The sequence below is a fragment of the Lepidochelys kempii genome, chromosome 20, assembly GCF_965140285.1.
Source record: "Lepidochelys kempii isolate rLepKem1 chromosome 20, rLepKem1.hap1, whole genome shotgun sequence".
NCBI lineage: Eukaryota > Metazoa > Chordata > Testudines > Cheloniidae > Lepidochelys > Lepidochelys kempii.
In genome coordinates, this window is record NC_136399.1 from 25,194,376 (window position 1) to 25,212,915 (window position 18,540).

The 18,540-nt window shown below is 49.7% G+C and overlaps 1 protein-coding gene across 15 annotated transcripts in view; it reads right to left on the reverse strand.

The window, feature by feature from the left end:
• Positions 1-18,540, reverse strand: part of CACNA1A (calcium voltage-gated channel subunit alpha1 A) — a 194,538-nt gene that overhangs the window by 170,025 nt on the left and 5,973 nt on the right. For all 15 annotated transcript variants that reach the window (XM_078849574.1, XM_078849576.1, XM_078849570.1 and 12 more), the window contains exon 2: positions 10,682-10,987. In XM_078849574.1, the coding sequence (XP_078705700.1) occupies positions 10,682-10,987 (306 nt within the window). The remainder of the gene's footprint in view (positions 1-10,681; positions 10,988-18,540) is intronic.

Consider the following 18,540-nt stretch of genomic DNA (forward strand, 5'->3'; position numbering starts at 1 on the left):
CTGAAAGGAAGGCTACCCACCTTTCAAAAAAATTACCAGAGGGAGGCCCCAGGGACAAGGGATTGGAGAGCAAGCCTGCTCCCCAGTACCCCTGCAGTGGCGGCTCCTGCCCTATGGGGCTGGGCCCAGCTCCCTGCTCCAGCTCCCTGCTCCAGGTGTTGCAATCTGGCACATGGAGTTGCAGGCCACTCAGGTTTGGCCTGGCATCATGATGGAGAGGCAGCCAGGCCAAACATGAGTGGCACGTGACCCCGTGTGCCAAGTCCCAAGTCCATTCAGTTTGGGGGCCCTCTTGAAGGGGGCGGGGAAAACTATCCCTTATGCCCTCCCACCCCCTTGGGAGGCCCTGCTGTGAATCACAAAGTGGATCCCAATCCCACATGCAAAGATCCCTAGTTCGGATGAGTTACTTGCATTCACCAGCTGGGAGCAGAAATACCCCCAAAGAGCCTGGATGCCTGCGATTTTGAGACCAGCTTTGCGGACGGTCTTTGGTGCTTTTCTGAACTCTAAATGCCGGTACTTCAAAGTGCCTCTGTCACCAACGTTGACTCATTATTACAGGGCGGGGCGGGAATGACGAGATGGTTAAGGCACAGGACTGAAAGTCAGGACTCCTGGTTCTTTTCCCAGCTATGGCGATCCTGAATTCCACTCCCAAGACTCCTAATTCCCAGTCCCAGGTTCTGACCAGTAGATTTTCACTGACCTCATTCTCTCCAAGATCTGAGAAAAGAACCTAGGTGATCTTACTCCCACTACCCTCATCTAAACACTAGACCTCATTAATAATGATACCTAGCTGTTATCTAGGGCTTTTCATCAGTAGCCTCAAAGTGTTTTACACAAGAAGTCAGCATCATCGTCCCCATTTTTGAGATGGGGAAACTGAGGCACAGAGAGGGGACATGACTTGCCTAAGGTCACCCAGCAGCAGAGCTGGGAATAGAACCCAGTCCAAACCAGTGCTCTGTCCTCTAGACTACACTGCCTCCTATTCATCTCCTCCTCCTCCCAGAGTGGGGAACAGGAATATGCCATGCCCCTCTCTATATCGTGGATACTCTTAGGGGGTAGTTCTCCAAGAAAGCACATGGCCAAAGTGCAGCCATGACTTCCATTCTCACCATGTGGTCTGTAATAACCAAAAATGAAGCCTCCACCGCCTTGCTGTTTGCTCCGGCCCTGGCTTGCTGTCTCTGGTGTGCACTGTAGGGTGGGGGATGCCCATTCTCTTTCCTCTCAGGCACTTAACTGAAATGGGCCTTTTGCTTGAGAGCTCCTATTGTGGCCTGCTGCCGCCTGCTTCCCAGAGCGTGAAGGGGTTAATGGATTTCCCAGCAGGTCGCTCTGCTGCACTTAACAGACTCCTGGTCTCAGCACTTTCAAATTTCAGGGCATTGGGAGGCAGCTGATCCGGGGGAGGGGGAAGGCAGTGCTGGCTGCCGGCCCTTGGCCAGGGGAGGGGAGCAGCCACAGAGGGAAAAACGAAGCAGAGACTTGGGGATCCTGCACAATTACTCAGGCCCTGGTATAAAACCCGGGGAAGATCTACCCAGTCCTGGTCACCTGCTGCAGAGGAAGGGAAAACAGGGTCTTTAGATGCACAGGGACACTCAGGATATGTCTACACCGCAGTTAGAAATCCACAGCCGGTCCAAGCCAGCAGACTTGGGCTTGTGGGGTTCGGATTAAGGGGCTGTTTAACTGCGGTATAGATGTTTCGGCTGGGGCTGGAGCATGAGCTCTGGGAGCATCCCGTCTCGCAGGGTCTCAGAACCCCGACTCCAGTCTGAGCCCAAATGTCTACACTGCAATTCACCAGCCCCTTAGCCCGAACCCTGGGAGCCCGAGTGGGTCTTTACTTGTACTGTAGACAGACCCTTAGACAACTAGAGAGAGCACACAACAGAGGGTATAATGAAGAGCCAGGCAGCCACCTCTTATGCATCTCTAATATCTAACCCAGACTAAAGGGGGATTTAGGAGGGATCTTCCACAGCATTCATCAGACCCTGTGAACCAACACACATGCATAATATTGATCTGGCCAGTATATGAGCACCACTGTCCTCTGCTGGATGGACTCAGAACAGCTCAGTTGTGTGTCATAGGCCCTGTAACAGATCCTGGAGAGTATCCTTTTTAGCTCAAGGCCTGTTCTTTAGGAGATAAGGATCTGGCTTCTATCCCTGCAAGAGGCAACTGTGAATGTCCTATATATGCATGTATCCCCCTTTCACGGTTTCTTGTTTATTTAAGAGCCCCTCTGGTCTTTCGCTGCAAATACAGACCCTGCTTGCAACTGAGGCAGCTCAGAAGTTAGGGAATCAGTCAGGGGAGCTGCAGGGGGGCAGAGGTCTCAGTCGCAGCTCCTAAAGTCAACTGCTGCTCGTGGCACTGTCAGGCAGACTCTGCTGCTGACAGGTGGAACCCAAGACCCCTTTGAATTGCCAATGAGGGAGTCAGGGAAAACTTCAGGCCAGAGAGGAGAGAAGAAGGACCCTTATCAGGACAGAGGTGTTACCTGACCCTGCCCTCCTCAGAATTACCTAGGAGCAAGCAAATGGATATGAACTGCATCCTACAGCAGTTCTTAGCTACACCAGAACTAGCAGGTTGTGCGGGGGAGGCTGGGTTGCGGGGGTTGGATTGTTTACTCTACAGCTTTGTTTCTCTTCTCCCTCGCTAATTTAAATAAAGCTCCTTTCTCGGTTTCCCAGGCAAACTGTGTATGTTGCCACTGCTCCCATTAGTGCGAGAGGGTGACATTGCATCAGGCCAGTACAGAGTCCTGGGCGGGGGGCCTGAACCTCCCTAGCCTCGCACCTTGTGCAATCATTTGTGCAGGGACTGTCTTTTTGTTCTCCATTTGTACAGTGCCTGGCACAGTGGGGTTCTGGTCCATGATGGGGGCTTCTAGGCGCTACCGTAATACACCAAATAGATAATGTACAGCACCCAGCACAATGAGGTCTTGGTCCATGACGGTCTCCTAGGCGCTACCGAAATAGAAATGAATAATGACAATAACACCCGGAGCCTTGGCCTGGCGGCTGCTGGTTTTCCAGAGAGGACTGGATGTACTGCTCAGAAAGGACTTGCAGGATTTCAGACAGGCAACTGAAGTGAGTGAGGGCGGAAGTGTGTAGCTAGCTGGCCTTGTTGGAGGTAACTGGCAGGTCTGATATAGGGGCTCCTTTAGAAGGATTAGAGCTTTATCACCCCAGTGCAAGCTGGCAAGGAGTGCCCTATCTGCGGGCACCTGTGGGCGATAAATGCTGAGCTGAGGGAGCTTCCCTTTACAGTCAAACCTGCAGCTCTCATTACATTCTGGTCACACAGATGGAACAACAGTGAGGGGGAGACAAGCAGAAGGCCAGAGAGAGAGGAGCTTTAGGAAATGAGAAGCAGGAGGTCTATTAATCAGGCCCCTGTGACAGTAATAAATCTCCCTCTTTGAATGACCAATGTGTTGCTATAATTAAAGCTGAGCAGGAGAAAGCTAGATGCACACCGCGGCTGGGCGGAGGCTTTTGAGGGCACACTGCGGATTCTGCTGCTACAAGGCGGTGCAGGAGTAAGACACATGGGTCTTTGCCCACACATTTCCATTCACCAGGGAAACCCACACACAGAGCCACCCCCTCTCACACACACACACACATACACTCCTTGGACACTCACCACTTGGCCAACAGATGCAGGGAACTCCAGGGGCTCCTCCTCAGAAGAGCCCTGTCCTGGATGGAGTAGGAGGTGAGGGGCTTAGCCCTTGCTTTGGGAGGGGGTGAGGATAGGGAAAGTGTAGCCCTCCTGTGAATCACGCAGCTGCATGTAGCAAGGGGCGTGCCCCTAAGGCCATACATGAGTGTTAAACAGAAATGACGATGGAAGAGTAACTCCTGAGCTATATGAAGCATTGCAAGGGTTTCTGGGAGCACAGAAAAGGACCGCGGTTCACATCAAGGCTCAGAGCAAAGGCGGGGGCCCTCAGTGAGGTTGGCATGAACCCATTTTCCACTTGTAGTTCCCAGGGATACGCACTGTCCTGGAAGTTCAGGGCCCGATAACCCCTAAATCCAAATCAAAGCTCAGTCAAACCCCACCAGGCCTGAGCTTCCCTGGTCTGTTTTTGCACAATTCTGCACTTTCATCCAAAGGACCTCAGTGTGCTAAACAAACTGAGCGGTCCTCGCACCTAGGGAGGCTTCTATCATCCCCGTTGTATGGGGGGGAAACGGAGGCACAGAGAAGCGACCTGCGTAGGCTTACTCAGCATGTCCATGGTAAAGCTGACAAGTGGAGTCTAGATGCTGTCACCTCCTCTAACTCTTAGCCCACCGCTGCCCCCTCAGAACTAGGGAGAGAGAGTCCTGACTCCCAATCCCCCCTAGTCTAATGACTAGATCACACTCCACCATCCTGGAGCCAGGAATAGAATGCAGGAGTCCCAATTCCCAGCACCAGAGATAAGAAGGAGCCATGAAGAGAATGACTATGCTTGGCAATGATTCAAATGGGACATTTTATTTGCCTCCCCTTCATTCCCAGCCACTGGAATCTCTTCCCAGCTTGGGCAGCCTTTGGGAGTCCAACATCGCCACCTGGTGTGCTCGAAGGGGATTGTGCAGGAGCAAGAAATAAGGTCCCACAGAAATGGAAACACCAAAGGGAATGGTTTCAGAGTAACAGCCGTGTTAGTCTGTATTCGCAAAAAGAAAAGGAATACTTGTGGCACCTTAGAGACTAACCAATTTATTTGAGCATAAGCTTTCGTGAGCTACAGCTCACTTCATCGGATGCATACTTTGGAAAGTGTAGAAGATCTTTTTATACACAAAAAGCATGAAAAAATACCTCCCCCCCACCCCACTCTCCTGCTGGTAATAGCTTATCTAAAGTGATCACTCTCCTTACAATGTGTATGATAATCAAGTTGGGCCATTTCCAGCACAAATCCAGGTTTTCTCTCCCACCCACCCCCCCCCACAAACCCACTCTTCTGTTGGTAATAGCTTATCTAAAGTGACCACTCTCCTTACAATGTTTATAATAATCAAGGTGGGCCATTTCCAGCACAAATCCAGGGTTTAACAAGAACGTCTGGGGTGGGGAGGTAAGAAAAAACAAGGGGAAATAGGTTACCTTGCATAATGACTTAGCCACTCCCAGTCTCTATTCAAGCCTAAATTTATTGTATCCAATTTGCAAATGAATTCCAATTCAGCAGTCTCTCGCTGGAGTCTGGATTTGGAGTTTTTTTGTTATAATATCGCAACTTTCATGTCTGTAATCACGTGACCAGAGAGATTGAAGAGTTCTCCGACTGGTTTATGAATGTTATAATTCTTGACATCTGATTTGTGTCCATTTATTCTTTTACGTAGAGACTGTCCAGTTTGACCAATGTAAATGGCAGAGGGGCATTGCTGGCACATGATGGCATATATCACATTGGTGGATGTGCAGGTGAACGAGCCTCTGATAGTGTGGCTGATGTTCTTAGGCCCTGTGATGGTGTCCCCTGAATAGATATGTGGGCACAGTTGGCAACGGGCTTTGTTGCAAGGATAGGTTCCTGGGTTAGTGGTTCTGTTGTGTGGTATGTGGTTGCTGGTGAGTATTCGCTTTAGGTTGGGGGGCTGTCTGTAGGCAAGGACTGGCCTGTCTCCCAAGATTTGTGAGAGTGTTGGGTCATCCTTCATGATAGGTTGTAGATCCTTAATAATGTGTTGGAGGGTGTCATAAATATAAAGGGAAGGGTAAACCCCTTTGAAATCCCTCCTGGCCAGGGGAAAGCTCCTCTCACCTGTAAAGGGTTAAGAAGCTAAAGGTAACCTCGCTGGCACCTGACCAAAATGACCAATGAGGAGACAAGATACTTTCAAAAGCTGGGAGGAGGGAGAGAAACAAAGGGTCTGTGTGTCTGTCTATAGTCTGTCTTTGTCGGGGATAGACCAGGAATGGAGTCTTAGAACTTTTAGTAAGTAATCTATCTAGGTATGTGTTAGATTATGAGTTCTTTAAATGGCTGAGAAAAGAATTGTGCTGAATAGAATAACTATTTCTGTCTGTGTATCTTTTTTGTAACTTAAGGTTTTGCCTAGAGGGGTTCTCTATGTTTTTGAATCTAATTACCCAGTAAGATATCTACCATCCTGATTTTACAGGGGGGATTTCTTCATTTCTATTTACTTCTATTTTTATTAAAAGTCTTCTTGTAAGAAACTGAATGCTTTTTCATTGTTCTCAGATCCAAGGGTTTGGGTCTGTGGTCACCTATGCAAATTGGTGAGGCTTTTTATCCAACATTTCCCAGGAAAGGGGGGGTGCAAGTGTTGGGAGGATTGTTCATTGTTCTTAAGATCCAAGGGTCTGGGTCTGTAGTCACCTAGGCAAATTGGTGAGGCTTTTTACCAAACCTTGTCCAGGAAGTGGGGTGCAAGGTTTTGGGAAGTATTTTGGGGGGAAGGACGCGTCCAAACAGCTCTTCCCCCAGTAACCAGTATTAGTTTGGTGGTGGTAGCGGCCAGTCCAAAGACAACGGGTGGAAAATTTTGTACCTTGGGGAAGTTTTTACCTAAGCTGGTAAAGATAAGCTTAGGAGGTTTTTCATGCAGGTCCCCACATCTGTACCCTAGAGTTCAGAGTGGGGGAGGAACCTTGACAGAGGGGTTTTAGTTGGGGGCTGAAGGTGACGGCTAGTGGCGTTCTGTTATTTTCTTTGTCAGGCCTGTCCTGTAGTAGGTGACTTCTGGGAACTCTTCTGGCTCTATCAATCTGTTTCTTCACTTCTGCAGGTGGGTATTGTAGTTGTAAGAATGCTTGATAGAGATCTTGTAGGTGTTTGTCTCTGTCAGATGGGTTGGAGCAAATGTGGTTGTATCACAGAGCTTGGCTGTAGACAATAGATCATGTGGTGTGGTCAGGGTGAAAGCTGGAGGCATGTAGGTGGGAATAGCGGTCAGTAGGCTTCCAGTATAGGGTGGTGTTTATGTGACCATCGTTTATTAGCACTGTAGTGTCCAGGAAGTGGATCTTTTGTGTGGACTGGACCAGGCTGAGGTTGATGGTGGGATGGAAATTGTTGAAATCATGGTGGAATTCCTCAAGGGCTTCTTTTCCATGGGTCCAGATGATGAAGATGTCATCAATATAGCGCAAGTAGAGTAGGGGCGTTAGGGGACGAGAGCTGAGGAAGCGTTGTTCTAAGTCAGCCATAAAAATGTTGGCATACTGTGGGACCATGTGGGTACCCATAGCAGTGCCGCTGATCTGAAGGTATACATTGTCCCCAAATGTAAAATAGTTATGGGTGAGGACAAAGTCACAAAGTTCAGCCACCAGGTTAGCCGTGATGTTATCGGGGATAGTGTTCCTGACAGCTTGTAGTCCATCTTTGTGTGGAATGTTGGTGTAGAGGGCTTCTACATCCATAGTGGCCAGGATGGTGTTATCAGGAAGATCACCGACGGATTGTAGTTTCCTCAGGAAGTCAGTGGTGTCTCGAAGGTAGTTGGGAGTGCTGGTCGCGTAGGGCCTGAGGAGGGAGTCTACATAGCCAGACAATCCTGCTGTCAGGGTGCCAATGCCTGAGATAATGGGGCGCCCAGGATTTCCAGGTTTATGGATCTTGGGTAGCAGATAGAATATTCCAGGTCAGGGTTCCAGGGGTGTGTCTGTGCGGATTTGATCTTGTGCTTTTTCAGGGAGTTTCTTAAGCAGATAGTGGAGTTTCTTTTGGTAACTCTCAGTGGGATCAGAGGGTAATGGCTTGTAAAAAGTGGTGTTGGAGAGCTGCCGAGCAGCCTCTTGTTCATATTCTGACCTATTCATGATGGCAACAGCACCTCCTCTGTCAGCCTTTTTGATTATGATGTCAGAATTGTTTCTGAGGCTGTGGATGGCATTGTGTTCTGCACGGCTGAGGTTATGGGGCAAGTGATGCTGCTTTTCCACAATTTCAGCCCGTGCACGTCGGCGGAAGCACTCTATGTAGAAATCCAGTCTGTTGTTTCGACCTTCAGGAGGAGTCCATCCAGAATCCTTCTTTTTGTAGCGTTGGTAGGGAGGTCTCTGTGGATTAGTATGTTGTTCAGAGGTATGTTGGAAATATTCCTTGAGTCTGAGACGTTGAAAATAGGATTCTAGGTCACCACAGAACTGTATCATGTTCGTGGGGGTGGAGGGGCAGAAGGAGAGGCCCCGAGATAGGATAGCTGCTTCTGCTGGGCTAAGAGAATAGTTGGATAGGTTAATAATATTGCTGGGTGGGTTGAGGGAACCATTGCTGTGGCCCCTTGTGGCATGTAGTAGTTTAGAAAGTTTAGTGTCCTTTTTCTTTTGTAGAGAAGCAAAGTGTGTGTTGTATATGTAAGTGGTCACTTTAGATAAGCTATTACCAACAGGGGAGTGGGTTTGTGGGGGTGGGGGGAGAGAAAACCTGGATTTGTGCTGGAAATGGCCCAACTTGATTATCATACACATTGTAAGGAGAGTGATCACTTTAGATAAGCTATTACCAGCAGGAGAGTGGGGTGGGGGGAGGTATTTTTTCATGCTTTTTGTGTTTAAAAAGATCTTCTACACTTTCCACAGTATGCATCCGATGAAGTGAGCTGTAGCTCCCGGAAGCTTATGCTCAAATAAATTGGTTAGTCTCTAAGGTGCCACAAGTACTCCTTTTCTTTTTGCGAATACAGACTAACATGGCTGCTACTCTGAAACCTGTCAAATAAATTGGCTAGTCTCTAAGGTGCCACAAGTACTCCTTTTCTTTTTACCAAAGGGAATATTGTTGGGACGGGGGAGATGAGTCATCAGCAGCTTGATACCAAGTGATAGGCACATTCAAAGCTCTATCAGATCTATAGCGTCATTCTTCTAAATCGGCCTGTTGTGCTTTCCAAACAAACAGTACAAACTTTGCACACAGAAACCACTCACCCACCCACTGAAACTCAGCCACCTCTGGGATAGGACTGTGCATTTAAAAGCCCATAGCAAGGCTGCTTATCACATTAGGACCGGAAGTGAAAGGGAATTCTGTATCCAGTTGAAACTGCAAGGAGAATTCAGGGCCGCAGACTAGAATTATCTAGCTTGGAATTAGGCCAATCATCTTGAGCTAACACTGGGACTCCTGCAAAAAGTGCCACATGATCTTTAATGACCACAAGTCTCGTTATGACAGCTAATTTGAACATGGGTGCCTCTAGCAGCATAACACCCTTTACAAGGCTGGCGTCAGCACTGAGCCAGAGACGAGAGCACCCAAAGACACCATCCATGGCACAGAGGAGAGCACCCTACACTAGATCACCAGCATCACTCAGTTTTCTTCTCTGTACACTGAGCAAGCCTACACCTGCTTCGCTGGTAAGAGCTTACTGTACCACAGCACAGGATGGCTCAGCTGCAGCTCCCGTAGCTACTACCCATGTCAGCTGCATTTAGCAATCACATTATAGCGGGACTATTTTTCACACTCCCTGCTATTCCCTGGCATCAGGGTATCCCCTTCACCCCAACCCCTCCCATCAGGGGCCTCCCTCAGCCTGTAGTAACACCATGATCCTCTGGTGGATATAGCAGCATTTCCAAGGCAACAAGCTGGGATTTCTTAAAACCAGAAAGAAAGATAACAGGTTGGAAAGCGAGGGAAGTGAGTCTGAGGGACCAGGAGGGAGGGGGAAGGAGGTGGCCAGGTACATCAAAATCAGTGTTAACCATTAACGCAAATGTGGAGTTCTTCCGAAATGAGATTAATTCACAAAGTCTGGGGGCCTGAGCAGCCACCAGATGTCAGCAGACTGCTGACACAGGACCTAGGGATTAGATCCAAAGCACGGTGCAAAATGACGTCAGAAGGGAAGGATTTGAATATACAAGAGGATTTGCAGTTCCAGATCAGACCAATGGGACCATCTAGCCCAGTGTCCCCCAACTCGCTGCTGGACTGGATTGGACCAATGGGCCTATCTATCTCAGTACCCTCCCATATCAGATGCACTGGATGAGCCCAATGGGATCATCTAGCCCCAGTATCCCTACCCCTCCATTCCTGCTGCATTGGATCAGCCTAATGGGGCCCACTAAGTAGGTACCCTCCCCTTCCCTACCACACGAGATCACACTGTAGCCTGGTAGCCCAGTGGTTCTCAACCTTCTTCCATTTGCAGACCCTGAAAAAATTTCAAATGGAGGTGCGGACCCCACTGGAAATCTTAGAGATAGTCTGCAAACCCCCAGGGGTCTGGAGACCCCAGCTTGAGAACCACTGCAGTAGCCCCTCCTACCCTGGAACACTGGGACAGACCACTGGTCCATATATCAGACTGATGGCTCCTCTAGCTTGGTATCCCCCGCCCCGCCCCGCCCCGCCCCGCTGTGCTGGATCAGTGGTCTGTAGTAGGGGCCCCTGGGGGAATCCATATCGGTACCATGTTTTCAGGTATCCTCTAAGTTGCCTGGAACTGTGGAGTAGCTAGAGGAGTGGGAGCTCATAGATGGAGGCCTCCAGTGATGGGGAAGTCAAAAGAGCAAGAAGCAAGCCTTGGTTTCCCCAGGGCATGGTCTTTCATGGAAAACAAAATGGCACGCAGTGACTGATCTGACCCCCTGTGACCTGGTTGACAGAACTGCCAGCCCTACTGCATGGAACTGGCCTTCTACTTACTCCCACTCCTTGCGCCGTGCCTGGGGGGTGCTGTGGATCTTGTGGGCTTGATGTGCCATGATGACATCACGGTGGTCCACCACACCACCGCGCCTCTTGAATGAGGGGGCCTCCTGGCTGGGGCTCATCTGGTGGTACTGCATGTCCTGGAAGCTGGGGAAGCCACCGTGGAAGGGGTAGTCCGGGGTGGCTGGCCCACGGCCCTCGTGCACGGCGTCATAGTAGCTGGGAGGCGACAGCATGGAAGTGTGGACCACGGTATGTTTCGCCATCCATGGGTCTTTCCAGATGGCTGTGAATGGAAAGCTGTGGAGACAGGACACATAAGGGGGTCAGGAGGAGATCAATTCTGTGAAAAGAATGGGATGGGGGAGAGGGCAGAAACACACCCCTCCTTCCCTGGTGTGAGGCAGGACTGAGAGGGGGAGAGACAGAACCAGTGCCGTGATGGAGTAGGAGAGAAGTACAGAGATTCCTGTACACAGGAGGAGAGAGGGGTCCAGTGATTATAGCTGGCAACTGTAGGTCAGGACTTCTGGGTTCTAGTCCCACCTCTAAGAGAGAATGTTGGTCAAATGGTAGCGCTGGGACTCCTGGGTTCTAACTGCAGCTCTGAGACCATCATCCACAGAGAATTATGTGGTTTAGTGTTAGAGCTTTTAAAACCTTTAATATTGACGGAGGCAAAACACGGGAGGTGTGTGTGGGGGGTCCTTTTAGATAGAGGAAAGGCAAAGGGAGGAATCCTTTCACACATTGCCAAAACAGTCCACATCCGTTGTTTGAGAGTGGCTTGCACCCCTCTGCTGAGCGAACAGCACTGCCTCCACCATAGTGTCCCCCTTTTCTCTCTCTCTCTCTCACACACACACACGTCCTGAATTCGCACTGCGTTCTGCTGTCTCAAGAAACACACAGGCCTAGCTGTCCCTCCTTCTGGTATGATCATTAAGCAGAGCACCCACTATGCAGATTTGATACGTGCGGGAGGAGGAGGGCCGGGTACAGTAAATGGGTCCGATGGAGAATTATTGGAAATGTCATGGTTCTAACACCCTCCATTTTCTCCAAGGTTCACATCTGAGTTGAATTTAGCAAGAGCTGGAGAGGTATCTTGAGGAGGGTTAAGAGTTTTTTTCAGATATTCTTTCAGATGTCATTCAGTGAAATATTGCCCTGCAGTTATATGGGTGTGGGATGGGAAGACGTGATATTATTATTATTTATTATTTGTATTACCTTCACTTCTAGGGACCCTAGTTATATGCCAGGATCTCATTGTGCTAGGCACTGTACAAAGAGCAAAGACAGTCTCTTCCCCAAGGAGCTTATAATCTAAGTATCAGACAACAGATGGATATAGACAGACAAGGGAGTATAAGAAAACAATGAGACAATATTGCCTTGCACAATGGGCATCGTAAGGTTAGGACTCCAGGACTTCTATCTATTACTCTCGGATAGGACTGGGTCCAGTAGTTAGAGCAGAAGATTGGATGTCAGGGCTGCTGAGTTGACTTCCTGATTCTGGGAGGAAAACATGGCTTAGTGGTAGGAGCAAGGTATTGAGATTTAGGACACCAGGGTTTTGTCCTTGGGTTTGGGAGGAAGTGAGGTGGCTAGAGCAAGGGGTGTATGAATCAGATGTGCTTGCTGCCTGAAGAGCTCCCAATCTAATCATAGACAGGATGTGACGAATGGGGGTGACAAACAGAAGGGAGCAGATGAGGACGGTGACAGGATCATGCCATTAGTGAGGCTGGGGTTGGGCACATCTTGCTAGAGCAAGTGGAATTCTTTTAAAAAGAACAGGAGGACTTGTGGCACCTTAGAGACTAACACATTTATTTGAGCAGAAGCTTTCGTGAGCTACAGCTCACTTCATCGGATGCATTCAGTGGAAAATACAGTGGGGAGATTTATATACATAGAGAACATGAAACAATGGGTGTTACCATACACACTGTAACAAGAGAATGATCACTTAAGGTGAGCTATTACCAGCAGGAGTTGGGGGGGAACCTTTTGTAGTGATAATCAAGGTGGGGCATTTCCAGCAGCTGACAAGAACATCTGAGGAACAGTGGGGTGTGGAGGGGGGGAATAAACATGGGGAAATAGTTTTACTTTTATAAGAATAAATATTACAGTTGAATCCCTCCTCAGGAGCACGTCTCCGGGCGAGGCTGCAATGAAGACTGGGCGCAACAGAACAGGGAGGGCGCTCCATGCGGAGGGGGTGAACTGGAAAGTGATGCGGAGATGGATGTAGAAGAAGCGGTTACTTCTTCCATACACATGGAGCCAGCACTGACTTGCCATCCAGGTGGCTTTTAGATGTAAGGAAAAACAACAATTACGTGTCTCAGGGACAAACAGAGAGCAAGAGCAGTGTCTATGTATGTGCGTCTCCTTAGACACATTTTGAAGCTGGATCGGCGCTTCAGGGAGGTTTGGCTCTGGGAGTCCAATTCCAATCCTTCTCTATCAATCCATCTTACTTCAAACTGGTGTTTAAAGCTCTAAGAAATACACTTGCTCTTTCAAATTTTGTTCTGGCACCTTGGAGATTTTACAAATTAGGCACATTTCAGACATTAAAAAATATAAATAAAAGATAAAGAGCCACCTCTGAGGATTTCTAACGTAAACACCAGCCCAACATGAGTTTTTGAATCCACAGCTTGGTACAGAGGAGCAAAAATAAAAACAGCCCTCGCGGCGAGCACCAAATGGATCATTTAAAAATGTCCGTGTGTTAAATTGGCCACCAGGGGGAGCTCTGAGCACCCTGAGAGATGCTGGAAACATTCTGGCAGAGAATTAATTTGTTAAAATGGAACTATTTTTTTAAAAAATCAAGAAAAATATGCTTAGGAACATAAGGATAGCCATATCGGGTCAGCCCAGCAGCCCAGTATCCTGTCTCTGACGATGGCCAGCGTCAGATCCTTCAGCTGAAGGTCCAAGAGGGATAATCTGCGCTCTTGTGAAGACGCAAGTTAACTGCCTTAAATTAATTTAGGCCTGTTAAAACAGAGCCAGAATGTTAGCTTGCATCTACTTGAGTTCAGGGCAGGCCTAGCTAGGTCATTAGTCAAGCCTGACCTAAACGCATGAGATCTTGCATTTATAAATGCATGAAACAATTAAGCATCATCATATGGAGCATGTGGCCTGGTTAAAACTGCCGGCTTGCAGAAAGAAAAGGCATTTCCCTAACAGTTGGACTCACTCACTGCAATTTGCTGTGGGACTTGAGAGAAGCGATTACCAGCAGAGCTGGGCAAAGTTTCCTGAATTCCAAAATTTCAAATATCCACAAAAAAGCAAAGGCGAAAATTCAAAAGGTTTAGCATGAACTTTTCCTCCTCTGTTTTCTAACCAGCCCTAATTAGAGGGGCAAAGGCCCACATTTTCAAAAGCAGCCTGCAGCACCTACAATCTAACTGCAGTCAGTACAAGTGAAAGGGATCACCATTAGCTGTGTAGGGCCTATAATACACCAATTCCGTCCTGTAGAGGCAGTGGTCTCACGCTCTCACACATGCACGCATCAGTTCGTTACAGTATTATGTCCATTTTCCAGATGGAAAAGCTGAGGCACAGAGAGAGGAAGCGACTTCCCAAGGTCACACAAGTCAGTGGCAGAGCTGGCACAGAAGCCAGGAATCCTGTTTCCCTCTCATAAAACTCACCCTTAAAGCCTGAAAGCTCTCTGGGGTAGAGACTGTCATACACTACATGTTCCTACTGTACTTAGTCCCATGAGACTCTGACCTGGCTGAAGCCTCTTGATCGATTCATGTTGATGCTGCTTCAATATAAATAAGAATCAACACGAGCTTTCCCTGAATCGTGATGTGGTGGGAAGGCCTGTGTGTTCCAATGCTGGTGGGAGTTTCAGCTCCTGGGATAGCCACCCAAGTCAGGCAGGTCAAAAGTTAGGAACCAGAAGAAAAGCTGCCAAGTGGCTCTCCAGATGGGGGGTTGAATAATAGGCCAACAACTGATCCTCGTGAAAAAGTGGAGTTATAGAAACACAACGCTGCAGCCATTCTGGCAAACAACATGATAGGCAGGCCTGGCAGAGCCTTGTTTATGCCCTAAGTGACATCTGATGACATGGGGAGGATTTAGATTCTGAATGATCACAAGACCATGCTCTCTCTCCCTGGTAATACTTAGCACAGGGTGCTTTTAGTCTTCAAAGTGCTGTACAAACATTAGCTGAGGGCTGGTTTACACTAGAAAATTAGATCGACCCAAATACGTCATTCAGGGGTGTGAAAAATCTACATCCCTAGCGATACAGTTAAGCCAACCTAAGTCCCAGTGTAGACAGCACCATGCTGACGGAAGAATTCTTCTGTCAACTGAGATACCACCTCTCGGGGAGGTGGAGAAGCCCACCTGTCTCACTGTAGTGTCCACGCTGAAGGACTTCAGTGGCCCTGTAGCTGTACTCCTATAGCAGAATGAGCTCCTCAGGCATGTGGGGGGCAGGGGCTCCTTCACACAGGAAACTCCAAACAAGATGGGAACCTGTCATCCCTTCTCCTCTATTTCTCTGCAACAAAGTTTCTTGTCTATTTCGGCTAAACTAGCCCTCCTCTTCCTGCAGAGATGAGCTGAGACCAAGTGAGTTTGCACAAAAAGAGGCTGAAGGTACATCTACACTGCAAATGGAGAAGTGATTGCAAAGCAGGGAGGGCTGCCCATGCTAGCTTCAATCTAGCTGGCGTAGGTAACAAGAGCAGTGAAGAGCAGCATGGACACGGGGCAGGGATCGCTCAGTGGTTTGAGCATTGGCCTGCTAAACCCCAGGGTTGTGAGTTCAATCCTTGAGGGGGCCATTTAGGGATCTGGGGCAAAAACTGGGGATCGGTCCTGCTTTGAGCAGGGGGTTGGACCAGATGTCTCCTGAGGTCCCTTCCAACCCCGATATTCTATGATTCGATGACCCCGGCATGGGCCAGCAATCCAAGCACATAGCCGGGGTCCATGGTAGGCCGGTAGTGGGGCAGGAGTGTGCACTGAAGCTGCCCCCACTCCCCACACCAGCTAGAACGGGCATGTCCACCCGAGCTGCAAGCACGCTTTTGCCGGGGTCTAGACATATCTTGAGGCTCAGCCTGTCGCCCAGCAAGGAGTTCCGGCCCTGACTCAGTGCAGATTGGTGGCTGCTGGGGTTTGCCACTTCTTTAGGGCCCAGTCTCCAATACAGTTGTTAGCTGAGTTTGTCACCAGTTAGCGGCATGGAAAGGGATTCTGTCCATACACCACACAGCCGATACGCTCTTAGTAACTGGGGAAGTTAACAGTCTTTCTCTCAGTGCATGGGTTAGGTATTTTTTAGGGCATCTCCTCTAACATGCCTGTGTAACTGACTGCACTGCACCTCCTTCCACAGAGCTCTAGTAGGACACTCCAGTGAATCACCTCATGTGTTTCTCTGAATAACTATTGCCTGCCGAGCTAGGGTGACCAGGTGTGTCCGGTTTTCGACCAGAACACCCGGTCGAAAAGGGATCCTGGCAGCTCTGGTCGGCACTGCTGACTGGACTGTTGACTGTCCAGTTGGCAGTGCCACGCAGCGGGGCTGGCAGGCTCCCCGCTAGCCTCCGCACCGCACAGCTCCTGGGAAGCAGCCGGCATGTCCCCCCTCCAGCTCCTACGTGTAGAGGTAGCCAGGGGGCTCCGCACGCTGCCCCCGCCCCAAGCACCACCACCACAGCTGCCAGTGGCTGGGAACCATGGCCAAAAGGAGTGCAGGGGCAGCGCCTGCAGACAGGGCAGCGTGCAGAGCTGCCTGGCTGCGCCTCTGTGTAAGAGAGCCGGAGTGGGGACATGCTGTTGCTTCCAGGAGCTGCTTGAGGTAAGTGCCGCCTGGAGCCTGCACCCCTGACCCCTTCCTGGGCCCCAACCCCCTGCCCCAGCCCTGATCCCCCTCCCATCCTCTGAACCCCTCAGTCCCAGCTTGGAGCACCCCCAAACCCCTCATCCCCAGCCCCACCTCAGAGCCCACAAACCCAGCTGGAGCCCTTTCCCCCCACCCATGCCCCAACCTCCTGCCCCAGCCCGGAACCCGTCCCACAACCTGAACCCCTCATTTCTGGCCCCACCACGGAACCTGTACACCCAGCCAGAGCCCTCACTCCCTCCAGCACCCCAGCCCCCTGAACCAGCCCGGTGAAAATGAGTGAGTGAGTGAGGGTGGGGAGAGCAAGCGACAGAGGGAGGGGGGGATGGAGTGAGTGGGGGCGGGGGCTTAAAAAGGGATGAGACATTGGCGAGGCGTCAGAGGAGGGGCAGGGAATGGGTATTCAGTTTTGTGCGAGTAGAAAGTTGGCAACCCTAGCAGAGCCACTAGTCTCCAGAGTGCACTGGTGCAAACACATTCAGCCAGCATGAGTGGGGCAGATATCTGATCACTATGAACCTAAGGCTGAATTGGAAACGGTGCCCTAGAAGTAAAAGGCCCCTTAGCCCATCACTGATTCCCACCCTCAGTCCTACCAACCTGGGACCACAATGAAGCTGTCACCCCTAGAGGGGAAAGGCCCTGGGTGCCATTCCTCAGCCCTGAGCCAGCCTGTCCCCTTGACCTGAGGCCAGCTTCCCTGTCTCAGTACAAACTGGGACAGGGAATGGTCGGGGTGGCACCTATCACAGCCCAGAAACAGGCAGAACAGGACAGCTGCTGCTGCCAGGCTGCAGAGAAGAGGTAAGAGAGACAGAGTGAGCTTTGATGAGAACTCAGCAAACATTGCTCTCTGGAGCCCCAGCTGCAGCAGAAGGCATGAGCGCCTGGCATGTACACAAAACAAACCTGCCATGGCTTCCGTGGCACATGTGTGTCTATTGTTTAAAAAAAACCTTAGCAGAAAGCATGGGGGAGGGGTATATTTACACAGGAGTAAGGTGGGGAGGATGCTGATCTGTTTGCAAATTTACAGCAAATAGATTTAATAGACGGCTGAGAGGTAGGACCAGAGGTATCAAGGATGGGCAAGAACCCACTGAGTTGGGGATACTGGATTGAGATCGAGAGCCTTTCATCTCCACCTCTCTGGTTCTAGTCTTTGTTCTGGGAAGGGACTGTGGTCTATTGGTGAGAACAGACAGCTTGCGAGACTTCCAACTAGTCATGTCACCTCTCGTGCCTCAGATTACCCCTCCCTAAAATTCAGTCTGAGATTTTCAAAGGAGTCTGATCTGAGGGAGTCAAATTTCAGTGGGATTTGGGCACCTTTGAAAATCACAGCTTTAGTCTGTAAGCTCTTCCTAGCAGGGACAGTCTCCCACAGTATTATTGCCAGCAAGTTAAAAAAGTATGGATTGGATGACTGGACTATAAAGTGGATAGAAAGCTGGCTAGCTTGTCGGGCTCAACAGGTAGTGATCAATGGCTTGATGTCTAGTTGGCAGCTGGCATCAAGCAGAGAACCCAAGGGGTCAGTCCTGGGGCCGGTTTTGTTCAACATCTTTATTAATGATGTGGATGATGGGATGGATTGCACCCCCAGCAAGTTCACAGATGACACTAAGCTGGGGGGAGTGGTAGATACGCTGGAGGATAGGGATAGGGTCCAGAGTGACCTAGACAAATTGGAGGATTGGACCAAATGAAATCTGATGAGGTTCAACAAGGACAAGTGCAGAGTCCTGCACTTAGGACAGAAGAATCCCATGCGCTGCTACAGGCTGGGGACCAACTGGCTAAGCAGCAGTTCTGCAGGAAAGGACCTTGGGATTACAGTGGATAAGAAGCTGGATATGAATCAGCAGTGTACCCTTGTTGCCAAGAAGGCTAACGGCATATTGGGCTGCATTAGTAGGAGCATTGCCAGCAGATT